General features: G+C 36.4%; 1 protein-coding gene across 6 annotated transcripts in view; it reads left to right on the top strand.

The window, feature by feature from the left end:
• Positions 1 to 21,918, top strand: part of NUP210L (nucleoporin 210 like) — a 147,543-nt gene that overhangs the window by 100,820 nt on the left and 24,805 nt on the right. For all 6 annotated transcript variants that reach the window (XR_012481658.1, XR_012481659.1, XM_074265197.1 and 3 more), the window contains exons 21-28: positions 5,531 to 5,659; positions 6,237 to 6,364; positions 10,195 to 10,327; positions 10,520 to 10,582; positions 10,912 to 11,091; positions 12,159 to 12,239; positions 12,329 to 12,460; positions 17,741 to 17,899. Coding sequence is in view for 4 of the 6 variants with exons in the window: in XM_074265197.1 (XP_074121298.1) it covers positions 5,531 to 5,659; positions 6,237 to 6,364; positions 10,195 to 10,327; positions 10,520 to 10,582; positions 10,912 to 11,091; positions 12,159 to 12,239; positions 12,329 to 12,460; positions 17,741 to 17,899 (1,005 nt within the window). In the remaining 2 variants the exon portion in view is untranslated. The remainder of the gene's footprint in view (positions 1 to 5,530; positions 5,660 to 6,236; positions 6,365 to 10,194; positions 10,328 to 10,519; positions 10,583 to 10,911; positions 11,092 to 12,158; positions 12,240 to 12,328; positions 12,461 to 17,740; positions 17,900 to 21,918) is intronic.

Genomic DNA, 21,918 nt, shown 5'->3' with positions numbered 1-21,918 from the left:
GCATACCCTTTGATCCAGCAGTGTTGCTACTGGGCTTATATCTCAAAGACATATTAAAGAAGGGAAAGGAACTCACATGTGCAAAAATGTTTGTGGCATCCCTTTTCATAGTGGCTAGAAACTGAAAATTGAACGGATGCCCATCAACTGGAGATTGGCTGAGTAAATTATGGTATATGAATGTTATGGAATATTATTGTTCTGTAAAAAATGACCAGCAGGATGAATACAGAAAGGCTTGGATAGACTTACATGAGCTGATGCTGAGTGAAATGAGCAGAACCAGGAGATCATTATATACATCAACAACAATACTATATGATGATCAATTCTGACGGAAGTGGTTATCTTTGGCAATGAGAGGATCCAATTCAGTTACAATTGATCAGTGATGGACAGAACCAGTTGCACCCAGCAAAAGATGAGTGTGGACTCCTTGCATTTTTGTTTTTCTTCCCAAGTTATTTTTTACCTTTCTAAATCCAATTTTTCTTGTGCAACAAGAGAACTGTATAAATATGTACACATAATATGTTTAAGATATACTTCAACATGTTTAACATATATGAGACTGCCTGCCATCTAGGGGAAAGGATGGAGGGAAGGAAGAGAAAAGTTGGAACAGAAGTGTTTGCAAGAGTCAGTATTGAAATATTACCCTTGCATATGTTCTGTCAACAAAAAGCTATAATAATAATAAAAAAGAAACCAAAACAAAAGCGAAAGTCTATTGGAATTGGCCTGAATTACCTCATTGTTGAAAAGCCATCTGCATCCAGAGAAAGGACTGTGGGGACCGATTATGGATCACAACATAGTATTTTCACTTTTTTTGCAGTAGTTTGCTTACAAATTTGGAACACAGGGTTTTGCAAGGGTGAATGTTGAAAACTATCTGATTCTGATATTTTGAAAACAAAAATCAAATTTTTATTAAAAAAAATGTTAAAAAAAAGAGCAATGTCCATCAAAATTGATCATCACATAATCTTGTTACTCTGTACAGTATTCTCTTGTTTCTACTCACTTCACTTAGCATCAGTTCATGTAACTCTCTCCAGACCTCTCTGAAATCTTTCTGCTGATCATTTCTTATAGGACAATAATATTCCATAACATTCATATACCATGACTTATTTAGCTATTCGCCAATTGAGGGGCATCCACTCAGTTTCCAGTTCCTTCCCATTATACAAAGAACTGCTGCAAACATTTTTGTACAGGTGAGTCCCTTTCCCTTTTTTATGATCTCTTTGGAATATAAGCCCAGTAGAAACACTACTGGATCAAAGGATATGCATAGTTTTATACTCCTTTGGGATAGTTCCAAATTGCTCTCCAGAATGGTTGAATCAGTTCACAACTCCAGCAACAATGTATTAGTTTCCCAGTTTTCCAACAACCTCTCCAATATTTATCATTATCTTTTCCTACTATCTATCCCAATCTGAGAGATATGTAGTAGTACCTCCGTTGTCTTAATTTGCACATCTCTGATCAATAGTGATTTAAAGCATTTTTTCATATGACTAGAAATGACTTTAATTTCATTGTCTCAGAATTGTCTGTTCATATCCTTTGACCATTTATCACTTGCGGAATGAGTTGTATCATTATAAATTTGAACTAGTTCTTTATATACTTTAGAAATAAGGCCTTTAAGAGAACCCTTGTATATAAAACTTCCCTCCCCCCCCCCAGTTTTCTGGTTCCTTTCTAATGTTGTCTGCATTAGTTTTGTTTGTACAAAAACCTTTTAGCTTAATATAATCAAAATTATGCATTTTGCATTTCTTAATGTATCTTTGGCCACAGATCTGAGAGGTTGTTCTAACTTTTTAATAGTATCATTCTTTCTGTCTAAATCATAAGCCCATTTTGACCTTATCTTGGTAATAGAGTATTAGGGTTTGGTCAATGCCTAGTTTCTGTTATACTATTTTCCAATTTTTCCAGCAATTTTTGTCAAATAGTGAATTCTTATCTCAGAAGCTGGGGTCTTTGGGTTTATCAAACACTAAATTGCTATAGTCTGTGATACTATATCACTGTCTTGTGAACCTAACCTGTTCCACTGATCGATTTCTTAGTCAGTACCAAATGGTTTTGATAACTGCTGCTTTAGAATATAGTTTTAGATCTGGTACAGCTAGGCCATCTTCATTTGTGTTTTTTTTTCCATTAAATTCCTTGAAATTCTTGACCTTTTGTTTTTCCAAGTGAACTTTATTATTATTTTTCTAGCTCTGTAATTTCTTGGCATTTTGATTGGTATGACATTGAATAAATAGATTAATTTGATAGAATTATTATTTGTATTGTATGAGCTATCCACCCAAGGAGCACTTGATATTTTTCTAGTTGTTTAGAGCTGATTTTATTTGTGTGAAAAGTGTTTTGTAATTGAGTTCATATAGTTCCTGACTTTTTTCTGAACAAGCAATTTTTAAAAAATTATTATAACTTTTTATTTACAAGATATATGCATAGGTAATTTTTCAGTATTGACAATTGCCCCTTTTTCCCCTCTTCCCTGATAGCAGCTTGACCAATACATTGACTAATACATATTAAATATGTTAAAGTATAAGTTAAATACAATATATGTATACTTGTCCATATAATTATTTTGCTGTACAAAAAGAATTGGACTTTGAAATAGTGTACAATTAGCCTGTGAAGGAAATCAGAAATGCAGGTGGACAAAAATAGAGGGATTGGGAATTCTATGTAGTGGTTCATAGTCAGCTCCCTGAGTTCTTTCTCTGGGTGTAGCTGGTTCAGTTCATTACTGCTCTATTGGAACTGATTTGGTTCATCTCATTGTTGAAGAGGGCCACGTCTATCACAATTAATCATCATATAGTATTGTTATTGAAGTATATAATGATCTCCTGGTCCTGCTTATATCACTCAGCATCAGTTCATGTAAGTCTCTCCAGGCCTTTCTGAAATCATTGTACTGGTCATTTCTTAAGAACAATAATATTCCATAATATTTATATACCACAATTTATTCAGCCATTTTCCAATTGATAGGTATTCACTCAGTTTCCAGTTTCTGGCCACTACAAAGAGGGCTACCACAAACATTCTTTGCACATACAGGTCCCTTTCCCTTCTTTGAAATCTCTTTAGGATATAAACCCAGTAGTAACACTGCTGGATCAAAGGGTATGCACAGTTTGAGAACTTTTTGAGCACAGTTCCAAATTGCTCTTCAGAATGGATGGATGTATTCACAATTCCATCAACAATGCATCAGTATCCCAGTTTTTCCACATCCCCTCCAACATTCCGCATTGTCTTTCCCTGTCATTCTAGCCAATCTGACAGGTGTGTAGTGGTATCTCAGAGTCTTAATTTGCATTTCTCTGATTAATAGTGACTTGGAGCATTTTTTCATATGGCTAGAAATAGTTTCAACTTCTTCATCTGAGAATTGTCTGTTCATATCCTTTGACCATTTATCATTGGAGAATGGCTTGATTTCTTATAAATTAGAGTCAATTCTCTATATACTTTGGATGAAGATTCCTTTCTGATCTCCAGTCCCCTTTGGGACTGACCTTTGATTTACAAGATCTGGTCAAAACCACCCTTTTGTATTCCAAAGGGAGAGATCTGCATCTGAGCTAATTTGGGCTGTACCCAGCCCCCATTCTAATGATCTGCTCAGGTTTCCCAACCCCCACCTGGTGGGTTCCGGCCCTCGAGGAATTAACCTGGGACACCACCCATAGGTCCCTTCAAGCAAATAAAAGAGCCAAGTTGGAATCATCTCTTTGCAGAGGATTGAAACATGCAAGCACCATGCTTTGCATCACAGATTCTCTGTCCGCTACTTATGGTGTATTTCTTTCTCTATCTAACTCCTTTTACTAACCAGACTTTAACTTTACTTCCAAACTCTACAATAAACCTTTTTTATCAATCTAGGTTTTCGGGCCTGTAAATTCCTTTACAGGGGACTCTTCCACCGGCATTAGAACTCATTTAACTTTGTATCCTTGCACCGAATCCAAAAGGGTTACAGGGGAGCTTTATTTGACTTCTTGTACCCCAAACCTACCACTAGACCTCAATTAATCCTGATTTTATTTAGGTATACCTTATCTAGACCTCATCAATTGGATCACAGTGAGAATGAAGAGAGCATCAAGGAAGAGAGAGGACTGAGAGGCTACAGAAATGTCAAGGAAAATGAGGATTGAGAAACAGCTATTAAATTGGCATTTAAGAGATTATTTCATGTCTTTAGGGCAGCTATGTGGCTAAATGGATTGAACATGGCTTGAAATCAGGAAGACTCATCATCATGAATTCAAATCTGGCCTCAAACACTTAATAGCTATGTGACCCTGTTTGCATCAGTTTCCTCAACTGTAAAATGAATGGAGGAGAAAATGGCAAATCACTCTAGTATGTTTACCAAGAAAACCTCAAATGGGGTCAGGAAGAGTTGGAAATGAATGAAACAGCTGAACAACAACAAATGTCAAAAGAGATTAGATTTAAGATTATTGATTTAGGGCAACTAGGTGGCGCAGTGGATAGAGCACCAGCCTTGAATTCAGGAGGACCTGAGTTCAAATATGGTCTCAGACACTTAACACTTCCTAGCTGTGTGACCCTGGGCAAGTCACTTAACCCCAGCCTCAAAAAAAAAAAAAAAAAATTATTGATTTGGAATTGGAAGTGATCTGAAATATCTAATCAATTTTTCCTCCTTCATTTTACTCATGAAGAAACTGAATAAGGCCTATAGATGCTATAAATCTAAATTCAAGGTCATAACATTAGCAGAGCCATGACTCCAAATATGTTTTTTAATATACCATATTGCTGATTAGCTCCAGCAGGCAAAATCATCAGAGATTCTTTAAAGTTTGTTTGTTTTTTAGAGGGGGGAGAGGAAGATAGGCTCTAAAAGTGCAATGAGTGACCTCAGGAGGCAATGTCCCCTTCACCTCCAAAGAAAGACAAGATGACCATGTATATGGCCAAGAGTGCAGGTGGGACTGGATGGCCACTGAGATGAAGTAAAGTAGAGGATCTATTTCCATTTGGGAAAAATACCCAGCTTGGGGATATGGCATGTAGGGAAAAAATGAATTATTTTTTGTTCTCAGCAGAGCTCCAGAAGAGGAGACAAACTTCAATTAATCAAATACTCTTCTTTCTTTCATCTTTATTAAGGATGTTGATCTATTTGAGTGTATAGCTATTATCCCACCCTAAAATCAACTTTATTCATTATTACCTAAATGTTAAATGTGGTATTTTTAACAGCTTTCTAGAGATGTTTACCTCTTGCCAATTTACATTACAAAGAAATTTACATACACTTATGAGAAGTCTCTTTGTAAATCCAGGTATAGTTCTTTTGTGAATGGGACAAAATCAATCAATTAATAAACTTGCATTTATTAAACATCTGTTATATGCCAGGTACAATGCTAAGACAAAATGTTCATTTTATTTTTGGACCAGATCTGTTTATACCCTTCTACCATCTCATTTGTTCCAGGTGGTCCCATTACATCCCGGATTTCTCACCTTGGAGATCTATGATCTGTGCCTGGCTTTCTTGGGCCCAGCACTGGCCCACCTGCGAGTATCAGACATGCAGGAACTGGAAGTGGACCTGATTGACAAAGTGAGAAGTGTTTGCTCACCATCACAAGTAGAGTGGTCATCATTCTCACACCAATAGTTTTCTATTGGGCTTACATATTGGGCATAGGAAGTTATTTTTAAAAATACAGCCTCTGCTTTTTATAAAGAGATGAGGTGTGAAAACAAAATTGTATTGAAGATATGCAAGGATAACTAAATCCATGAGCAGAATACTAAAAATAGTATGCAAAGATTAGGTTGCTTTGGTTAAAGGAAGCAGGCAAGCAAAATGTAAAGCAGCAAGAGCTTGTCTTTCACAACCCCATGGTCCTACTTCAATAGCTTGGGTTCTTCTATGCTTTGAGTATGTAATAATAATAATAATAGCTACTTTAAAGTTTTAAAGATACATATATTATATGATTTATGCTTTATAACAACTATGTATGATAAGAATCACTGGTGTTCTTATACATCTGAGGAAATTGAGGCTCAGTAATTCACCCATGGTGAATAGCAAGTGTTAGAAGCAGAATCTGAACCCAGTTTGTTCTGACTCCAAGTCTAACACTATTACCAAAAAATACTTAAATCTTCCATTTTCTCTGAACTTTCAGGTTGAGATTGGGAAATCTGTATTAGTGACAGTGAGAGTGCTAGGCTATTCCAAACGCCCATTCCGAAATAAGTATTTCAGAAATATGGATCTGAAGCTCCAATTGGCCTCTGCTATTGTCACCCTAACGTGAGTATCATTATTATTAGTTGTAGAATTGTAGAAAACCTCCTTAGCCACTTCCTTATTGTGTCTATAAAATATTTTTAGCTTATCCCCTCTCAAATCACAATCTAATATGCCTTTGTTGAAGCGAAGTCTTAAAGTTCCATTTCTTTAATTCAGAAAACATATATTAAAGATAAATTCTGTATAAGACACTACTTTGTTGTGATAATGCAAAGTTATGCATTGACCTTACTCTCAAGAAGACATAGACAAATAATTATAATATAAGAAAGAATATGTAAGTGCAAAGGAGAAGTCCAGACTATTAGGAATAATTTAAGGAAGAAGAGATCTTACTTTCATCTGAGAAACTCAGGAAAAACTACTTTGGAGAAGTAGTATTTAACACTAGGGAAAGATGGAAGAATGTAGGAAGGACTGAGTGCAGGAAGGACTGGATGCCGAAGGATGAGCATTTACACTTCAAAAATTGACAGATACTACACATTTGTTGATTATCTAGACTAAGAAAATGATGGGAAATGTTAATAATGCAGATTAAACTTAAAAGTATATCATGGGAACAGCTAGATGGCACAGTGAATAGAGCACCAGCCAGGAAAGCCCATAGCTTGGGCACTATGAAGATAAGGTCCCTATTATCACCTTGTGCAACACTCTTGACAGCTCATGAATCTCTATAGGTTCATAGAGGAACAAGATGAATTTGAACTCAGGTCCTCCTGACTTCAAATACCTAACACTTCCTGCCTGTGTGACCCTGGGCAAGTCACTTAATCCCAATTGCTTTATCACACAAAAATTTTTTTAAATAAAATAAAAATGCATCATGCACATACAGTTGTTTGTGAGAAAGGGATGTTACTTTTTTTAGAGAGTTGATTGTTAAATATATCCCAAGGAAAGGTATAGTTCATTTTAATCATAGAAATTGCTATGAATGAAAATAAAGTGTAAGAAAGTATAATAATACAATTTAAAGTGGATTAGAGCCATTTTTAAGGCCTTGAATGCCAGGATCAAGATTTCATTCTATTGGCAATGGGGAGCCACTGAATTTTTTTTTAATATTGGAATGACATGATCAGATTATGCATTATGAAAATTACTTGTGCATAAGGTTTAGAATGGGTCTAGATGCACATAGGAAGATATTACAGTGATCTGAGTACATGGATGATTACATGATTACATCACAGTCAGTCTTTTATAAACTAGAGGTTCTTATCACAATTCTTAAACTAACAAATTGGGTCTTCTTAGGGTTCTAGGGGTAGCCCTGAGGGATTGGAGCATCTGTCTCTAATGCGGAATGGACAAAAGCCCACATTTCAATGTGTTCTCCTTTGTATTATCAATACATTTCAGTGATTAGTTCCTCAGTATCATTTAACCAATCAACATCAATTAACATTTTCAAAGGAATATTTACTGAGAAAGTGTATTAGAACAGAAGTACCCACATATCCTCTCAAACTGGACACATTTTTCCCTATAACACCTCTTTAGAGTAGATTAAAACTTAAAGCATTTGCTACAAAACAATTCTGAAACTAAGTTCACTTCTAAATGTGGCAGTCACTCCCTCTTAAAAAATGAAGAATCCTAGCTGAGGAGTCAGTCCACTTCCAGTATAATTATAGCAGAGCAAACTTAGTTGTCCCTAAACTCTGGCATGAACTCCAGCTCCCAGACCTTTGGCATCTCTTTTGATCTTGTAAACTTTGAACCTGGTAACTGTGTCCCACAGTCTGGTTCCTTCCATCTCCAATATTCTTTCACCTAAGACAGGAAATGACAGACACAGGAACTGAAGCAACAACAGGACTATGTACTCACTATGCTTTCATGCCAACTTTGGGTAGAAGAGGGGGCCCAAGTATTTTCCCTGCAGTGGCCCACAGAAACTAGCCATTCTTGCTGGGCATTAGAAAAGGGAAAAAAAAGATCAAATTATTCCTTCAGGGGTCTTTTGTATTTTTTCCCAGTTTTAGTTTAAAGTTTACTTGATTACTATCAAATAAGAAATTGTTTGCTATGGGGAACAGGCTGAAAGCAGGCTTACTTGGCTTCAACATGGTTATGCATCAGGCAAAATACCATGTGCTTGAAGGATTGAATTCACATTGATCAGCCCCCTCATTACAAACATCTCTAAAAAGAGTTTTATATCCAATATATGGAGGCAACTAATAGAGTCCCAAGAGTCCTCTAGCAGCTCCCTAATCTATTCCCTCTTTTATGCACCATAGCAGCTGTTGCAAGTTTTCCATCCTTCCTTATACCTCCTATAGCATTCTCACCATATACCATATCCACACTGGACTTCAACTCATGTTTCACCAAAAAAAAAAAATTGAGGACATTTAATGAAAGTGCCCTCTTCCATATTCCTCTGACATCATTCCACACTATTTTCTCCTTCATTCCTATCTCAAATGAAGAAATGACTCATTTCTTGGATCTCTATCTAGGTCAACCTCCTGGTTCCTTTTCTTTTCTCTCTCTCTTTCATTAGTTGCCATGGCTTCAATTTTTATTTCTGTTCAAATAATTCCTATACTTATATATCAATCCCAAATTTCGAACTGGAATTTCAGTCCCACAACAGTGACTATCTTTTAGACATCCTGAGTAGTATTTCCATTTGAGGCAACTCAAATTCAGCATATTCAAAACAGAATTTTTTCCCCAAAAAAATCCTCCTCTCTTCATTTCACACATTACCATCAAACATCGTCGTCTTCCCAGATACCCAGGATGGTGACATTGTTGTCTTCCCTGACTCTTCACTCATACTCACCCTACATTTCCAGTCAACTACCTTGTCCTTTCTTTCTCCCTAGAATCTCTTATATCTCCCCATCTCTCTACTCACAGAATACCATCCTCGTTCTTGCCCTTTTTATCCCTTTTTTGTATTCCTACAACAACTTTCCTATTGGTCTCCTACCTCAAGTATCAATTCTCTAAGCTTCTTCTGTAAATCTTTGATCCAGCTCTTCTGGCCTCCTTGCTTTTCCTCACACATAATTCTTCCACCTCTAGACTCTGGACCTTTTCATTCTATACTTTATATCAGTTAAAATCTTTTTTAAAAAATATTAAAAGCCTGTTATATTCAGGCACTGTGCTAAGTACTGAGGATACAAATAAAGACAAATCCTGCCCTCAAGAAGCTCACATTCTAATGAGACAGCATTGTGAATAGCCATGTATAGCCTGAATTTACATATAGAAGGTATTCTTGAAAGGAAGCCATTGGCAATTAAGTAAAGAAGTCAGACCTATATAATGTCAAACCTATATAAAAGGTCAAGGAATTTGACAGGAAAAAGTCTTTGGAATTTGTGATAAGGAAATTATTAGTGATGAAGAAAATCTTCAGTAGATTTTTCTTTTCTGTAGAGGTACTTTGGGCTAAAACAATTTATGTTTATAGGTAGTCTTGCTGGTAATCCCCTTATAGCTAATAGGAAATACAGGACAATTGGGTGTTTTACTATTCCTGTCAATTTGAGATGGAATCTTATTACATGTTATGTATTTGCTTAAGTTGCTATTATTCTCTTAGAGCTCCAGGACAAATTGTTGCCTCTAGAGCTTCCTGTCATTGCCCAGAAATGTGTCTTGGCTTTGAATATTTACTTCTGGTCATTAATCTTTGGCATCATAAACTACCCATAGCATTCTGAAGCTTAATGAGCAGGATATGAAGTCCCTGGCAACTTGCCCATCACATCAGGAAAGCCCATAGCTTGGGCACTATGAAGATAAGGTCCCTATTATCACCTTGTGCAACACTCTTGACAGCTCATGAATCTCTATAGGTTCATAGAGGAACAAGATGAATACTCTGAAAGCTATATTCTTCGAGCTGTCACCATTGGGCAAACCACGTTGGTTGCTATTGCCAAAGATAAGATGGGAAGAAAGTTCACATCAACCCCTCGACAGATTGAAGTAAGGAAGCCATCTGGCTTAAAGTTCATACTTTATTTTCCTTCTGGGCTGTGGTCTAAGTTGCCCGTCTTTCTTTGCTCTTTTTGGAAAGAAAACCCTAAAATGTCCTTTTTAAAAAATGGTATTTGGAGCCAGGGCACTTAAAAAAATTGGCAAATAATAATTATTTTTGTTTTGGTTCTTTCTTCAAAGGTGTTTCCTCCATTTAGACTTGTTCCAGAGAAAATGACACTGATTCCAACCAACATGATGCAGGTAATAATAAAGGCAGAGGGGAATTGAATTCACTCCTCCCACTTCTTGTGGGCTTCCACTACTCTGTTCCAAGTCTAATTCTAACAGGATCTGACTAAGAGAAAAGAACATTTTCTCCTAACCCTGATGTGCATGGTGTAAATGGCATTTGAAAACGTCTGAGCTATTTCCAGCACATCCATTTAATTACCAACTAGTTTGATGTGAGATACACTGGTATACATGGGGAAATAGCTGATAGGAGAGACAAAGAGAGAAAAACTTGTGGAGTAGGATGTGAATTATTTTTATCCCCCAATTGTTCATTGTTATATTTAAATGAATTCCAGGTAATGTCGGAAGGTGGTCCCCAACCTCAGTCTATCATTCACTTCTCCATCAGTAATCAGACTGTGGCTATTGTTAATAGGCGAGGGCAAGTGACAGGGCAGGTGGTTGGCACAGCTGTGGTCCATGGAACCATTCAGACAGTAAATGAAGATACTGGCAAAGTCATTGTCTTTTCTCAGGTATGTCTTTGGGGCTCTCCATTTTACCCTCTTCCTTTACTTTCTGCCAATATTGACGTCACAGAAAGAACTTTTCCCCCTTACCTGGGACTCCTCAAGTGGGCTTAGATAATGGGCGATTTTTATTTGAAAGCCTACAGCACATGTGGTATTCTTAATATTGCATAACATGGGCACAAGCCTTCAAAGAATTTCTTGCTTTTCCTTCCCATATAATAATATATACTTTTTAAAAAACATAATAATAAGTTCCAGTATACTCCCTTATTGAAATCTCCCTTGTAAAAGAAATATTTAAATTAATGTAAGTAATCTTATCATATTGTTTGGGAATCATTCCATGTCTGTAGCCATCCCTTTTCCAAGAAAAGAAGGGTATTTTTCTTCCCTTTTTTTCTTTAATAAAAGTTGTCCACTTCATTTTATCTGAGTTCAGCAAAAGCTTTTTTGTGAACTTTTCTTTTGCATTATTGCAGTCATTAGTTCTACTTTGCATCATAATCATATTTCTAATTTCTTTCAGTAAAATAATACTCCAGAACACATATGTACACCATTCTTTGACTAACTTTATAACCTGACCCCAACTTAACTTCCCAACTTTATTATTTATTATTCCCTTCCTCTATGGCCCAAAGAAACCTAATTAACAGGTGACATTCCATCTTCCCTCCCCATACCTTTGCACAAACCATTTCCCATGTCTGTAATGTTTCCTTCTCCTTCAGAGAATCACTCATTTCCTTTAAAATTCAACGAAAGCACCACCTTTCAATGTATTTTAAATAATTATTTATGTACATATTATCCCCAGCAATAGAATGACAGGTCTTTGAGGGGAGGGAATTTTTCATTTTTGTCTGTCCAGGAACTGTCATACTTCAATCTTTTCATTTGTCGTCCAATTTCTCCTCAAGGAATTTCTTGAAGAGAAAAATTATATTCTCAGTCCTAATTGGTCTTGCTGCCAAAATTGACATTGTTTTTAGAGCCCTCACCCAAGTTCCTCTGTTCATGTTGTACAGACTCCTTTGGTATCTAAATTTTCTTTTCACTTTATTGGACAGGATGAAGTGCAAGTAGAAGTTGTCCAGCTTAGAGCTGTAAGGATCCTTGCAGCTGCAACACGTCTCATCACAGCCACAGAGGTCAGGATTAGGCCTCACTTCTTCCTGAAACTGTCATTCAGTGGCATCTGGGTGACTGACTAGTTCTATGATGTTTTTTTCCCCATCAGATGCCCGTCTATGTCATGGGGGTAAGCAGTACCCAGACACCTTTCTCCTTCAGCAATGCAAAGCCTGGACTCACATTCCATTGGTCAATGAGCAAACGAGATGTCCTGGATTTGGTACCCAGACACTCAGAGGTATGTCAAAATCTTGTTAACTATTCTTGTCATTAAGGCATTAGGAATTTTAAACCTTCTTGGCAAAGAAGCAAATGATGTAAAGAAGAAAGTTAGATAGGAGGGACATGTTATCTAAAAGAGCTTATTGTTTGTTTTTTGTTTTTTTTTTATAATTTTTTCACAGTATATATGCATGAGTAAATTTTTTTTATAATATTATCCCTTGTATTCATTTTTCCAGATTTTCCCCTCCCTCCCTGTACTCCCTCCCCTTGATGACAGGCAATCCCATACATTTTACATGTGTTACAGTATAACCTAGATACAATATATGTGTGTAAATCCCATTTTCTTGTTGCACATTAAGTATTAGATTCCGAAGGTATAAGTAACCTGGGTAGATAGACAGTAGTGCTAACAATTTACATTCACTTCCCAGTGTTCCTTCTCTGGGTGTAGTTGTTTCTGTCCATCATTGATCAACTGGAAGTGAGTTGGATCTTCTTTATGTTGAAGATTTCCACTTCCATCAGAATACATCCTCATACAGTATTGTTGTTGAAGTGTACAGCGATCTCCTGGTTCTATTCATTTCACTCAGCATCAGTTGATGTAAGTCTCTCCAAGCCTCTCTGTATTCCTCCTGCTGGTCATTTCTTGCAGAGCAATAATATTCCATAACCTTCATATGCCATAATTTACCCAACCATTCTCCAATTGATGGACATCCATTCATCTTCCCGTTTCTAGCTACTACAAAAAGAGCTGCCACAAACATTTTGGCACATACAGGTCCCTTTCCGCTCTTTAGTATTTCTTTGGGATATAAGCCCAATAACAGCAATGCTGGGTCAAAGGGTCTGCACAGTTTGATAACTTTTTGGGCATAGTTCCAGATTGCTCTCCAGAATGGCTGGATTCTTTCACAACTCCACCAACAATGTATTAGTGTCCCAATTTTCCCACATCCCCTCCAACATTCATCATATTTGTTCCTGTTATCTTAGCCAATCTGACAGGTGTGTAATGGTATCTCAGAGTTGTCTTAATTTGCATTTCTCTGATCAGTAGTGATTTGGAACACTCTCTCATATGAGTGGATATAATTTCAATTTCATCATCTGAGAATTGTCTGTTCATATCCTTTGACCATTTATCAACTGGAAAATGGTTTGATTTCTTATAAATTAGGGTCAGTTCTCTATATATTTTGGAAATGAGACCTTTGTCAGAACCTTTAACTTTAAAAATATTTTCCCAATTTGTTACTTCCCTTCTAATCTTGTTTGCATTAGTATTGTTTGTACAGAAAGTTTTTAGTTTGATGTAATCAAAATCTTCTATTTTGTGATCAATAATGATCTCTAGTTCTCCTCTGGCCATAAATTCCTTCCTCCTCCACAGGTCTGAGAGGTAGACTATTCTCTGTTCCTCTAATCTATCTATTATCTCATTCTTTATGCCTAAGTCATGGACCCATTTTGATCTTATCTTGGTATATGGTGTTAAGTGTGGATCCATATCTAATTTCTGCCATACTAATTTCCAGTTTTCCCAACAGTTTTTTCCAAATAATGAATTTTTATCCCTAATGTTGGTATCTTTGGGTTTGTCAAAGACTAGATTGCTATAGATGTACCCTTTTTTGTCCTTTGTACCTAATCTGTTCCACTGATCGACTGGTCTATTTCTTAGCCAATACCAAATGGTTTTGGTGACTGCTACTATAAAATATAGCTTTAGATCAGGTACACTTAGACCACCTTCATCTGACTTTTTTTTCATTAGTTCCCTTGCAATTCTCGACCTTTTATTCTTCCATGTGAATTTTGTTGTTATTTTTTCTAGATCATTAAAATAGTTTCTTGGGAGTCTGATTGGTATAGCACTAAATAAATAGATTAGTTTGGGGAGTATTGTCATATTTATTATATTCGCTCGGCCTATCCAAGAGCACTGAATGTCTTTCCAATTATTTAAATCTGACTTTATTTTTGTGGCAAGTGTTTTGTAATTTTTCTCATATAATTCTTGACTTTTCTTTGGCAGATGGATTGCCAAATACTTTATACTCTCAACATTTGTTTGGAATGGAATTTCTCTTTGTATCTCTTGCTGTTGCATTTTGTTGGTGATATATAAAAATGCTGAGGATTTATGTGGATTTATTTTGTACCCTGCAACTTTGCTAAAATTCTGAATTATTTCTAATAGCTTTTTAGCAGAGTCTTTGGGGTTCTCTAAGTATACCATCATGTCATCTGCAAAGAGTGATAGTTTGATTTCCTCATTTCCTACTCTCATTCCTTGAATCTCTTTCTCGGCTCTTATTGCCGAGGCTAGCGTTTCTAGTACTATATTGAATAGTAATGGTGATAGTGGGCAACCTTGTTTCACTCCTGATCTTACTGGGAAAGGTTGCAGTTAAAAGAGCTTATTGTTAAGAGTTTTGTGATATAAAAAATTTTATTGCATAGTCACAGAAAAGTTTATCATTGTTTTCATGCCAACTGCCTCCAACCTCAAGATCAAAATCTTCCCTAGAAAGACTGTGAGTTTTTGAGTCAAAATGATACTAATTGTCTTTCCTATGTTTGGTTTTGAGAGAAATATGCTGATTTCTTTTCCATTTTGGGAACTTATTCACTATTCTTTTTACTCAAAGTACACTAAAGTCCCCTTGTGTTAAATATGCTTTCTCAGCCAAAAGTAAATGAGCTACACTAGCCCAATTCTATCTACTTTGTCATATTATAGGTAGCCCTTCTCTGTCAGACTAATCATATGATCCTTGCTCATCTGTCTTCTGCTATATTTGAGCCATTTCAAACAGAACTATATTTTAGGTTAAATAAATTTGTATTGATTTATTATTCCCCAGTGAAACCAAAATTTTTAAAATAAAATTCAAAGGGAAAGAAAGGCAGAAAGTTGACTTGTGACTTGGTAAGTAGCATTGAGCATATCTTACTGAAAATAGATCTCTTTTTTTCGGAGGCAATTGGGGTTAAGTGACTTGCCCAGGATTATTCAGCTAGGTGTTAAGTTTCTGAGGCCAGATTTGACCTCAGATCCTCCTTACTTCAGGGTTGATGCTCTATCCACTGAGCCATCTAGTTGCCCCCTGAAAAATAGATCTTAAGAGCAATATGTCTTTTAATTTTTTTACAAACAGATAACTATTACAAAAGCAGCAAAATACAAGTATGCATATAGTGTTATAATAGTATAATCATATGAGATATAATAAAGTTAATAGAACATATTTTTAATAATTTTTTCACAGTATGTATGCATGAGTAATTTTTTTATAACATTATCCCTTGTATTCATTTTTCCAAATTATCCCCTCCCTCCCTCTACTCCCTCCCCTTGATGACAGGAAACCCCATACATTTTACATATGTTACAGTATAACCTAGATACAATATGTGTGTGTAAATACCATTTTCTTGTTGCACATTAAGTATTAGATTCCGAAGGTATAAGTAACCTGGGTAGATAGACAGTAGTGCTAACAATTTACATTCACTTCCGGTGTAGTTATTTCTGTCCATCATTGATTAACTGGAAGTGAGTTGGATCTTCTTTATGTTGAAGATTTCCACTTCCATCAGAATACATCTTCATACAGCATTGAAGTGTACAGCGATCTTCTGGTTAATAGAACATATTTGATAATAAATTTAATCAAACTTGTGCCAAACAGTAGTCTGGCATTGTTAGCAAGATAGAAGAGTTCATAGACTATGATAACAATTTTATCTCATTCTTGCTCTTTTCCTCCAATGACATTCTGACCACTGCTTTCAAGGGTCTAGGCTTACCTTTCAGGACTGAGTCCAAGTCAAGGGCATTCCTGCAAATGTGAAAAGCTGCAGAAGGTAGAATTGTAAGAACATTGCTTGGATGACCAAGGAAAAAGGAAAGGAATTGGGCAGATTAAGACAGGGAGAAGAGATGAACAGTAGAACCTGATGGTCAGGCCTCTATGCTTCTTGGACAGGAAGCCATCTTCCTCTCCGGGAGGCATTATGCTTCTCCTTTCATTGAGGAACAGAAATGACATGAGGGGTCCAGGCCTTAAGCTCTGAATAAGAAGTAACAGAAGGGAAACAAAATACTATGCTCTATTCCTCCTATGGAGAAGAAAGGACAGGGAGCCCGTGACACTATTCCAACTTTAGTATGTATTCATTTGAAAAATTTCCCCATCCTCTATTTGGTTTTTAAAGCATTTTACAATCTATTTCCATTCTTTTTTCATTTTACTCCCTTGAGTGTCCTTTAGCCATCCCTCATACACTACAGATTCTCCTGACTCTCTGCCTTTTCATTGAATGTTCCAATGCCTGGGACTATTTCCACTGCTGCCTTCTAGATTCCCAGTCTTCTTATAAAACTAAACTAAAATCCTCTCTTCTAGAAGAAGTCTGTCCTATCCTACCTTCTGCTAGAGCTTTCCCTCTTAAGATTATTTCCCCTTGACACATCTTGTAAATGTACATATTTGTTTCTCTAGTGTCTCTCTCTTAATTGTTGTGTATTGTTGTAAGCTCTTTGAGGGCAGGTGCCTTTCTTCTTTGTCTATACTTAGGGCTTAAGTTTGTGTAGTATTGGGACACTGTGTTCCTGGGAAAGAGGGGAGAGAGGGCACCAAGAAGGAAGGGAAGGAGAAGGTAGAAAATACATACTTCACAATTTTGCCTATAGCTTATTTACACTGCCCTATAATTTCTTCTTTCAAGAGACTAGCTAGGGGTAAAAGTCCTTCCCTCAAACAAGTACAATTTAGATTCCTGTCATAGTCTATCACAATCTCACCACTCCTACCACTGCATTGCTTTCCTACCAGAATTCTAAAATGGTGTATGTAGAAAGGGAAATAGGGAATCTAATTTCTGTAATTCTAAAATAGTTATGCCCCTGACTCTCTTTTCAACCTTAGTAGCTTATTATTTCCCTCTCTTCCCTGACACCATTGGAAAAACTCCTTAATACCATCTTCATCTGCCAGTAAACTGACTCTTATGAATAGACATCTCAAAAATTGCTATGCAGCAAATGCAGAAACTATATATATATATATTAGGATGCTTTATGGAATGAAACAATTCTTGGGCAAACTCTAAAGGGACTTGTGATTAAGGGACTGTGACAAAGAAACAAGGACAATAATGAGTTTTTGTACTCCACCACTTAAGAGGTACTTATTTCCAACCTGTATTCTCCTCTTCTTTTCATTATGGCAGAGAGGATTTCGTTGCCCTTGAGCATCTCTTGTCCCATCTCTACCAGGTTTCCCTACAGCTCCCAGAAGAGAATAATTTTGCAATGGCAGTCCATACGAAAGCAGCAGGGAGGACCAGCATCAAAGTCACTGTGCGTTGTATGAACATGTCTTCTGGACAATTTGAAGGGAGTTTATCAGAACTATCAGATGAAGTCCAGATTTTGGTAAGTGTCCAAACCCAAGGCATTTATTTTTTCTGTGGTAGAGAGGCAGAAGAGCTCACTTTGTCATTATCCTTAGAAATTTGTTCTGAAACAGCAATCTAGAAAGAAGGGATTGACAGAAAGGTTTCCAAAGGAGGCTTCTGACTAAGATTTTTACTCCTTATAGACTGTTCCATTTCTGAGTCTCACTTTTACGACTCAGTTCACCACAAGAACATAAACAAATGCCATAGTGGCCCTGGGAAGATCAGGGAGGGTAGAGTGAAGGGGAGCCAAGTTCCTGAGATGATACGGATCTGTGCCTCACAACAGCTATCTTGAGGTTTATTGTTCAGATTTGTTCCTATACACAATTAACCACAAAATACCCTAGCATTCTGCAGAGATAATTATTATACATTAAAAAATTCTATAATGAAGCCAAATGCCCTTATTTTTAATACTCAAAAGAAGAATGCCTCACTTCAGGATAGATAGCCACTTCCTATTCCTTAGGAGCTGGGACTGATTGGGGGAAAGGGAGCAGTAATGAGGGATGGTTCTGTTTCATTTTTTGATTCTCTGTTAATGGAAAATATACTGGCATACAAGTCAAAAGACCTGGTTTCTTAAATATGATTCTACCTCTTTCTAGGCTTTGTAACCTTACATGGCAAGTTACTTAATCTCGCTAAGTCCCAATTTGTTTGTCCATTTAAAAAAGGCATAAAATTATCTTTCCTGCCTATCTCACAGAATTGTTATGATTATTAATGAGAAGGTTTAAAACACAAGTGCTAAAGAAAACTGATTGGCTTTTGACTTTTCCTGGTGCTTGAGACCTAAATTATAATGTCTTCATTAATTAAAAAGAGATTGTTACACAGTGGGGAAGGGGCTATGCTCAATCAAATTGAGATTCCTAAAATATTATCTTGAATTAAATGATTAGTCTAAAAAATTAAGAGAAATTTGGAGAGATTTATATGAACTCAGAGTGAAATAAGGAGAACAATTTACAATGGAATTTATGTAATGTAAACAAAAGGTCATTTAAAGGAAAAACAGTTATCACATAATTGCTTTTCTTTTTCACCAGGAAGAATAAAATCTGAAAAACAGGAAATGACTGATGGAAAACAAAAGATAATTGCCTTCCCTTTCATCTATCCTTCTATCAGATAGTTCACAAACCTTTATACTATTTTAACTGAAATTTGAAAAAAAGTCAGGAGACAAATATGATACTCCTTTGAAAGTCATTTCAACTTTAATGCCAAAATATGTTTCAGATGATAAAGAAATAAACGTTTATAATGAACTTAAAGTTCTCCACACAAAATCAAGCATATAGTATGAGTTTTAGTAGTGACTCCAGTGTGAAGATTGACATAGGGGAAGATGGTTCAAACTAGATAGGAAAATATAGTTCAGGATCAAAAAAAATTTTTTTGAAGCTTGTAGACTATTCAGAAACTCCTTAGATTTATTTGTCATGAACACTTTGTCCAAGTCAAGAGATTGAGAAGTTGCTAGATGAAATAACATCACAAAAACCTGAATTGATTCTATCTTAACAGACTGAACTGGTTACTGAGATGTTTTTGAATAAGCTGTTCAAGTGCAGTGAGATTATCAACCAGATAAAATCAGTATCAATGTAACAGGGGAAAAGAGTTTTCCCCACAAGAACATTTGCTTTACATTGGTACTGAGAAATGGCAAGGCAGGTTTGTAAAGGACAGGTAATCAGGCAACCAGTCCTTGTTCATCCCAGAGGAGCCCTGCATGAATGGCTATTCACAATGCACTACCCCCTACAAGTCACCAGGTGGTGCTCTAAGTTCAAGCTGTTCCAGGTCTCAGTGCAGCCCTCTTGCACATGCACAAATACAATTTAGCAGGGACGTCTGATTCCCAGTGGCTTAACCTGAGTTCTGTCTTATCTTAATTTTGACTGCTTTTCTTGACATTTCATAGTTCATCAAATTGGCTTAGCCTCTATCCCTTTTGTCCTAGTAAAATCTGAAATCCCATCTTCTCAGACTCTTTAATATAGTGAAAATAAAATAAGCATTGTTGACTTTAACATTCTTCAGATGTGACAATCTTTCACTTCCGGTAAGTGTGAAATTTCAACTTTCTTCTATGTTAGGCACCTTCATTGGAACAGAAGAGAGAGAGTGGCATTCCCCACAATGGTCCATTAATACCCATTACTTTTTGTCTCTATACTTTGTCACAAAGTAAGATAGACAAGAATTACAATCTTAGCACTATCTTCCATCTTACCATTTTTTTTCTGTATGGCACCTCCCTCACTTACCATAGGGATTGTATTTAATTCCTAGTCACTTGTCAAGCAAAAACTGGAGGTCTGATATGTTAGCTTTCTGGTCCGTAGAGTCTTTTTATCTTCCCATGGTCTAGCCAAGTACTATCTTTCCCTTATAGCCAGACTCATATGTCTTCCTCTGGCGTCTTTCGATATCTTTCTTACAAAGCAGATGACTGTGTCTCAAAATGTCCTCTTCATAGTGCAGTATTCAAGCTACCTCTGGTAAATTGCCTGTATGTTAAATGCCTTTGGAAATTCATCTTCACCTTTCTGCTTCCCTTTGGTACTTTGAGGTGCTAGGGAAAGAAAATACTGAAAAGCAGAGCACCTGTGGCCACAAATAGTTGCCACAAAAGGTGTAACATTAAATTAGAAGAAAGACTAAAGATAGGAAGAAGGTGCTGTGCATCAGTCAATGTAGTCTGCTCTATTAAGAAAAAAAGATGGAAGATGGAAGAAGAAGGCATGGACATGGAATTAGACAAAATTAAAACGTGTGATCATCATGATTTCTTAAGAGAAGTTTTAACATTGCAAAACAGTCACTAAAATAAGAAGCCCAAAAGATTCAACAAAGTACCTCTCAGCAAACACTTGATTTCCTTGCCAAATGGAAACTGGCAACAAGGATGGCTTAGAATATAATGCTATTTGCAAAATATTGCATAAGATGGCAAAAAATTATAAGCAGTATCACTTTTTTGTTTTTTCAATCTCAAGAAGCTTACTTATATTGATGATTAATGGGTGGTAATGACAGTATCCAGACAAAAATCATAAATTCCAGGAGAACTGTGCTTTTGAATAGGCTCTGAAACTCTCTGGGTCTCCATTCCATTTCTGTAATCTGAGATTACTAGACCCTAAGACCTCTACCTAAGACCTCTAAGGCCTCTACCAGCTCCAAGTATATATTGGTTCTTATTCATGTCTTTATGAAAGCTCACTTCAGGAGAAATCCTCTTATTTCCCTTTTTTTTTTTTTTTTTTTTTTTTTTTTTTGTATACTAAGAAGCTACCATAGGGGAATGAATATGCTTTTCATTGACTACCCCTAGCTCTAAGTATATGAACAAACCATCTTCTCTCCTCATCCATTTTTATTGATATTCTCTCTAATTCTTTTTTATGATTTCTTACTTAAGTTTATTCACACTACCATATACTTCTCCATTGCCCTCTGGTGAGCCTTATAATTAGTTCTTCAAAGACTTTAGTGTTCTGTGCTTAGTAACCATCTAGTAATATCAGAAGAATATTGGAATGGGCCTTAATTTTAGAAAGAAGCTTGGAGTCTTTAAAAATACTTTGCACATTTCCCAAGACTGTCAAAGTTAAATCTTGCTCAAGGCATTGTCCATTTTGATGTCTGTCGAGTAGGTATCACAAATATGTGTGTGTGTGTATACACAATATATTCACACACATTAGTCTATAGAATACAGCAGAAATCTCCTCCAATGAGATCATCAACCTAGCCATTATTACTAGGGAAAAATATGAAAAATGGTTATTCATATTAGAGCACATAGTTGGATTGTCAGAAAGTGGGAGGAAAAGAGACAGTGAGGAAGAAAGAAGAAGGGGGAGAGATAATGAGAAGAGAAAGAGGAGAAAGAAATGGAAGGAGGAGAGGAATTGAGGGGAAAGAACAGAGGGAAGAAGAAGGAGGTTGGGGGTGGCACAACCCTCAAAGGTGGAC

The sequence above is a fragment of the Sminthopsis crassicaudata genome, chromosome 4, assembly GCF_048593235.1.
Source record: "Sminthopsis crassicaudata isolate SCR6 chromosome 4, ASM4859323v1, whole genome shotgun sequence".
NCBI classification, from domain to species: Eukaryota; Metazoa; Chordata; class Mammalia; order Dasyuromorphia; family Dasyuridae; genus Sminthopsis; species Sminthopsis crassicaudata.
The sequence above is the reverse complement of the archived record's forward strand: the minus strand, read 5'-3'. Positions and strand labels throughout refer to the sequence as shown.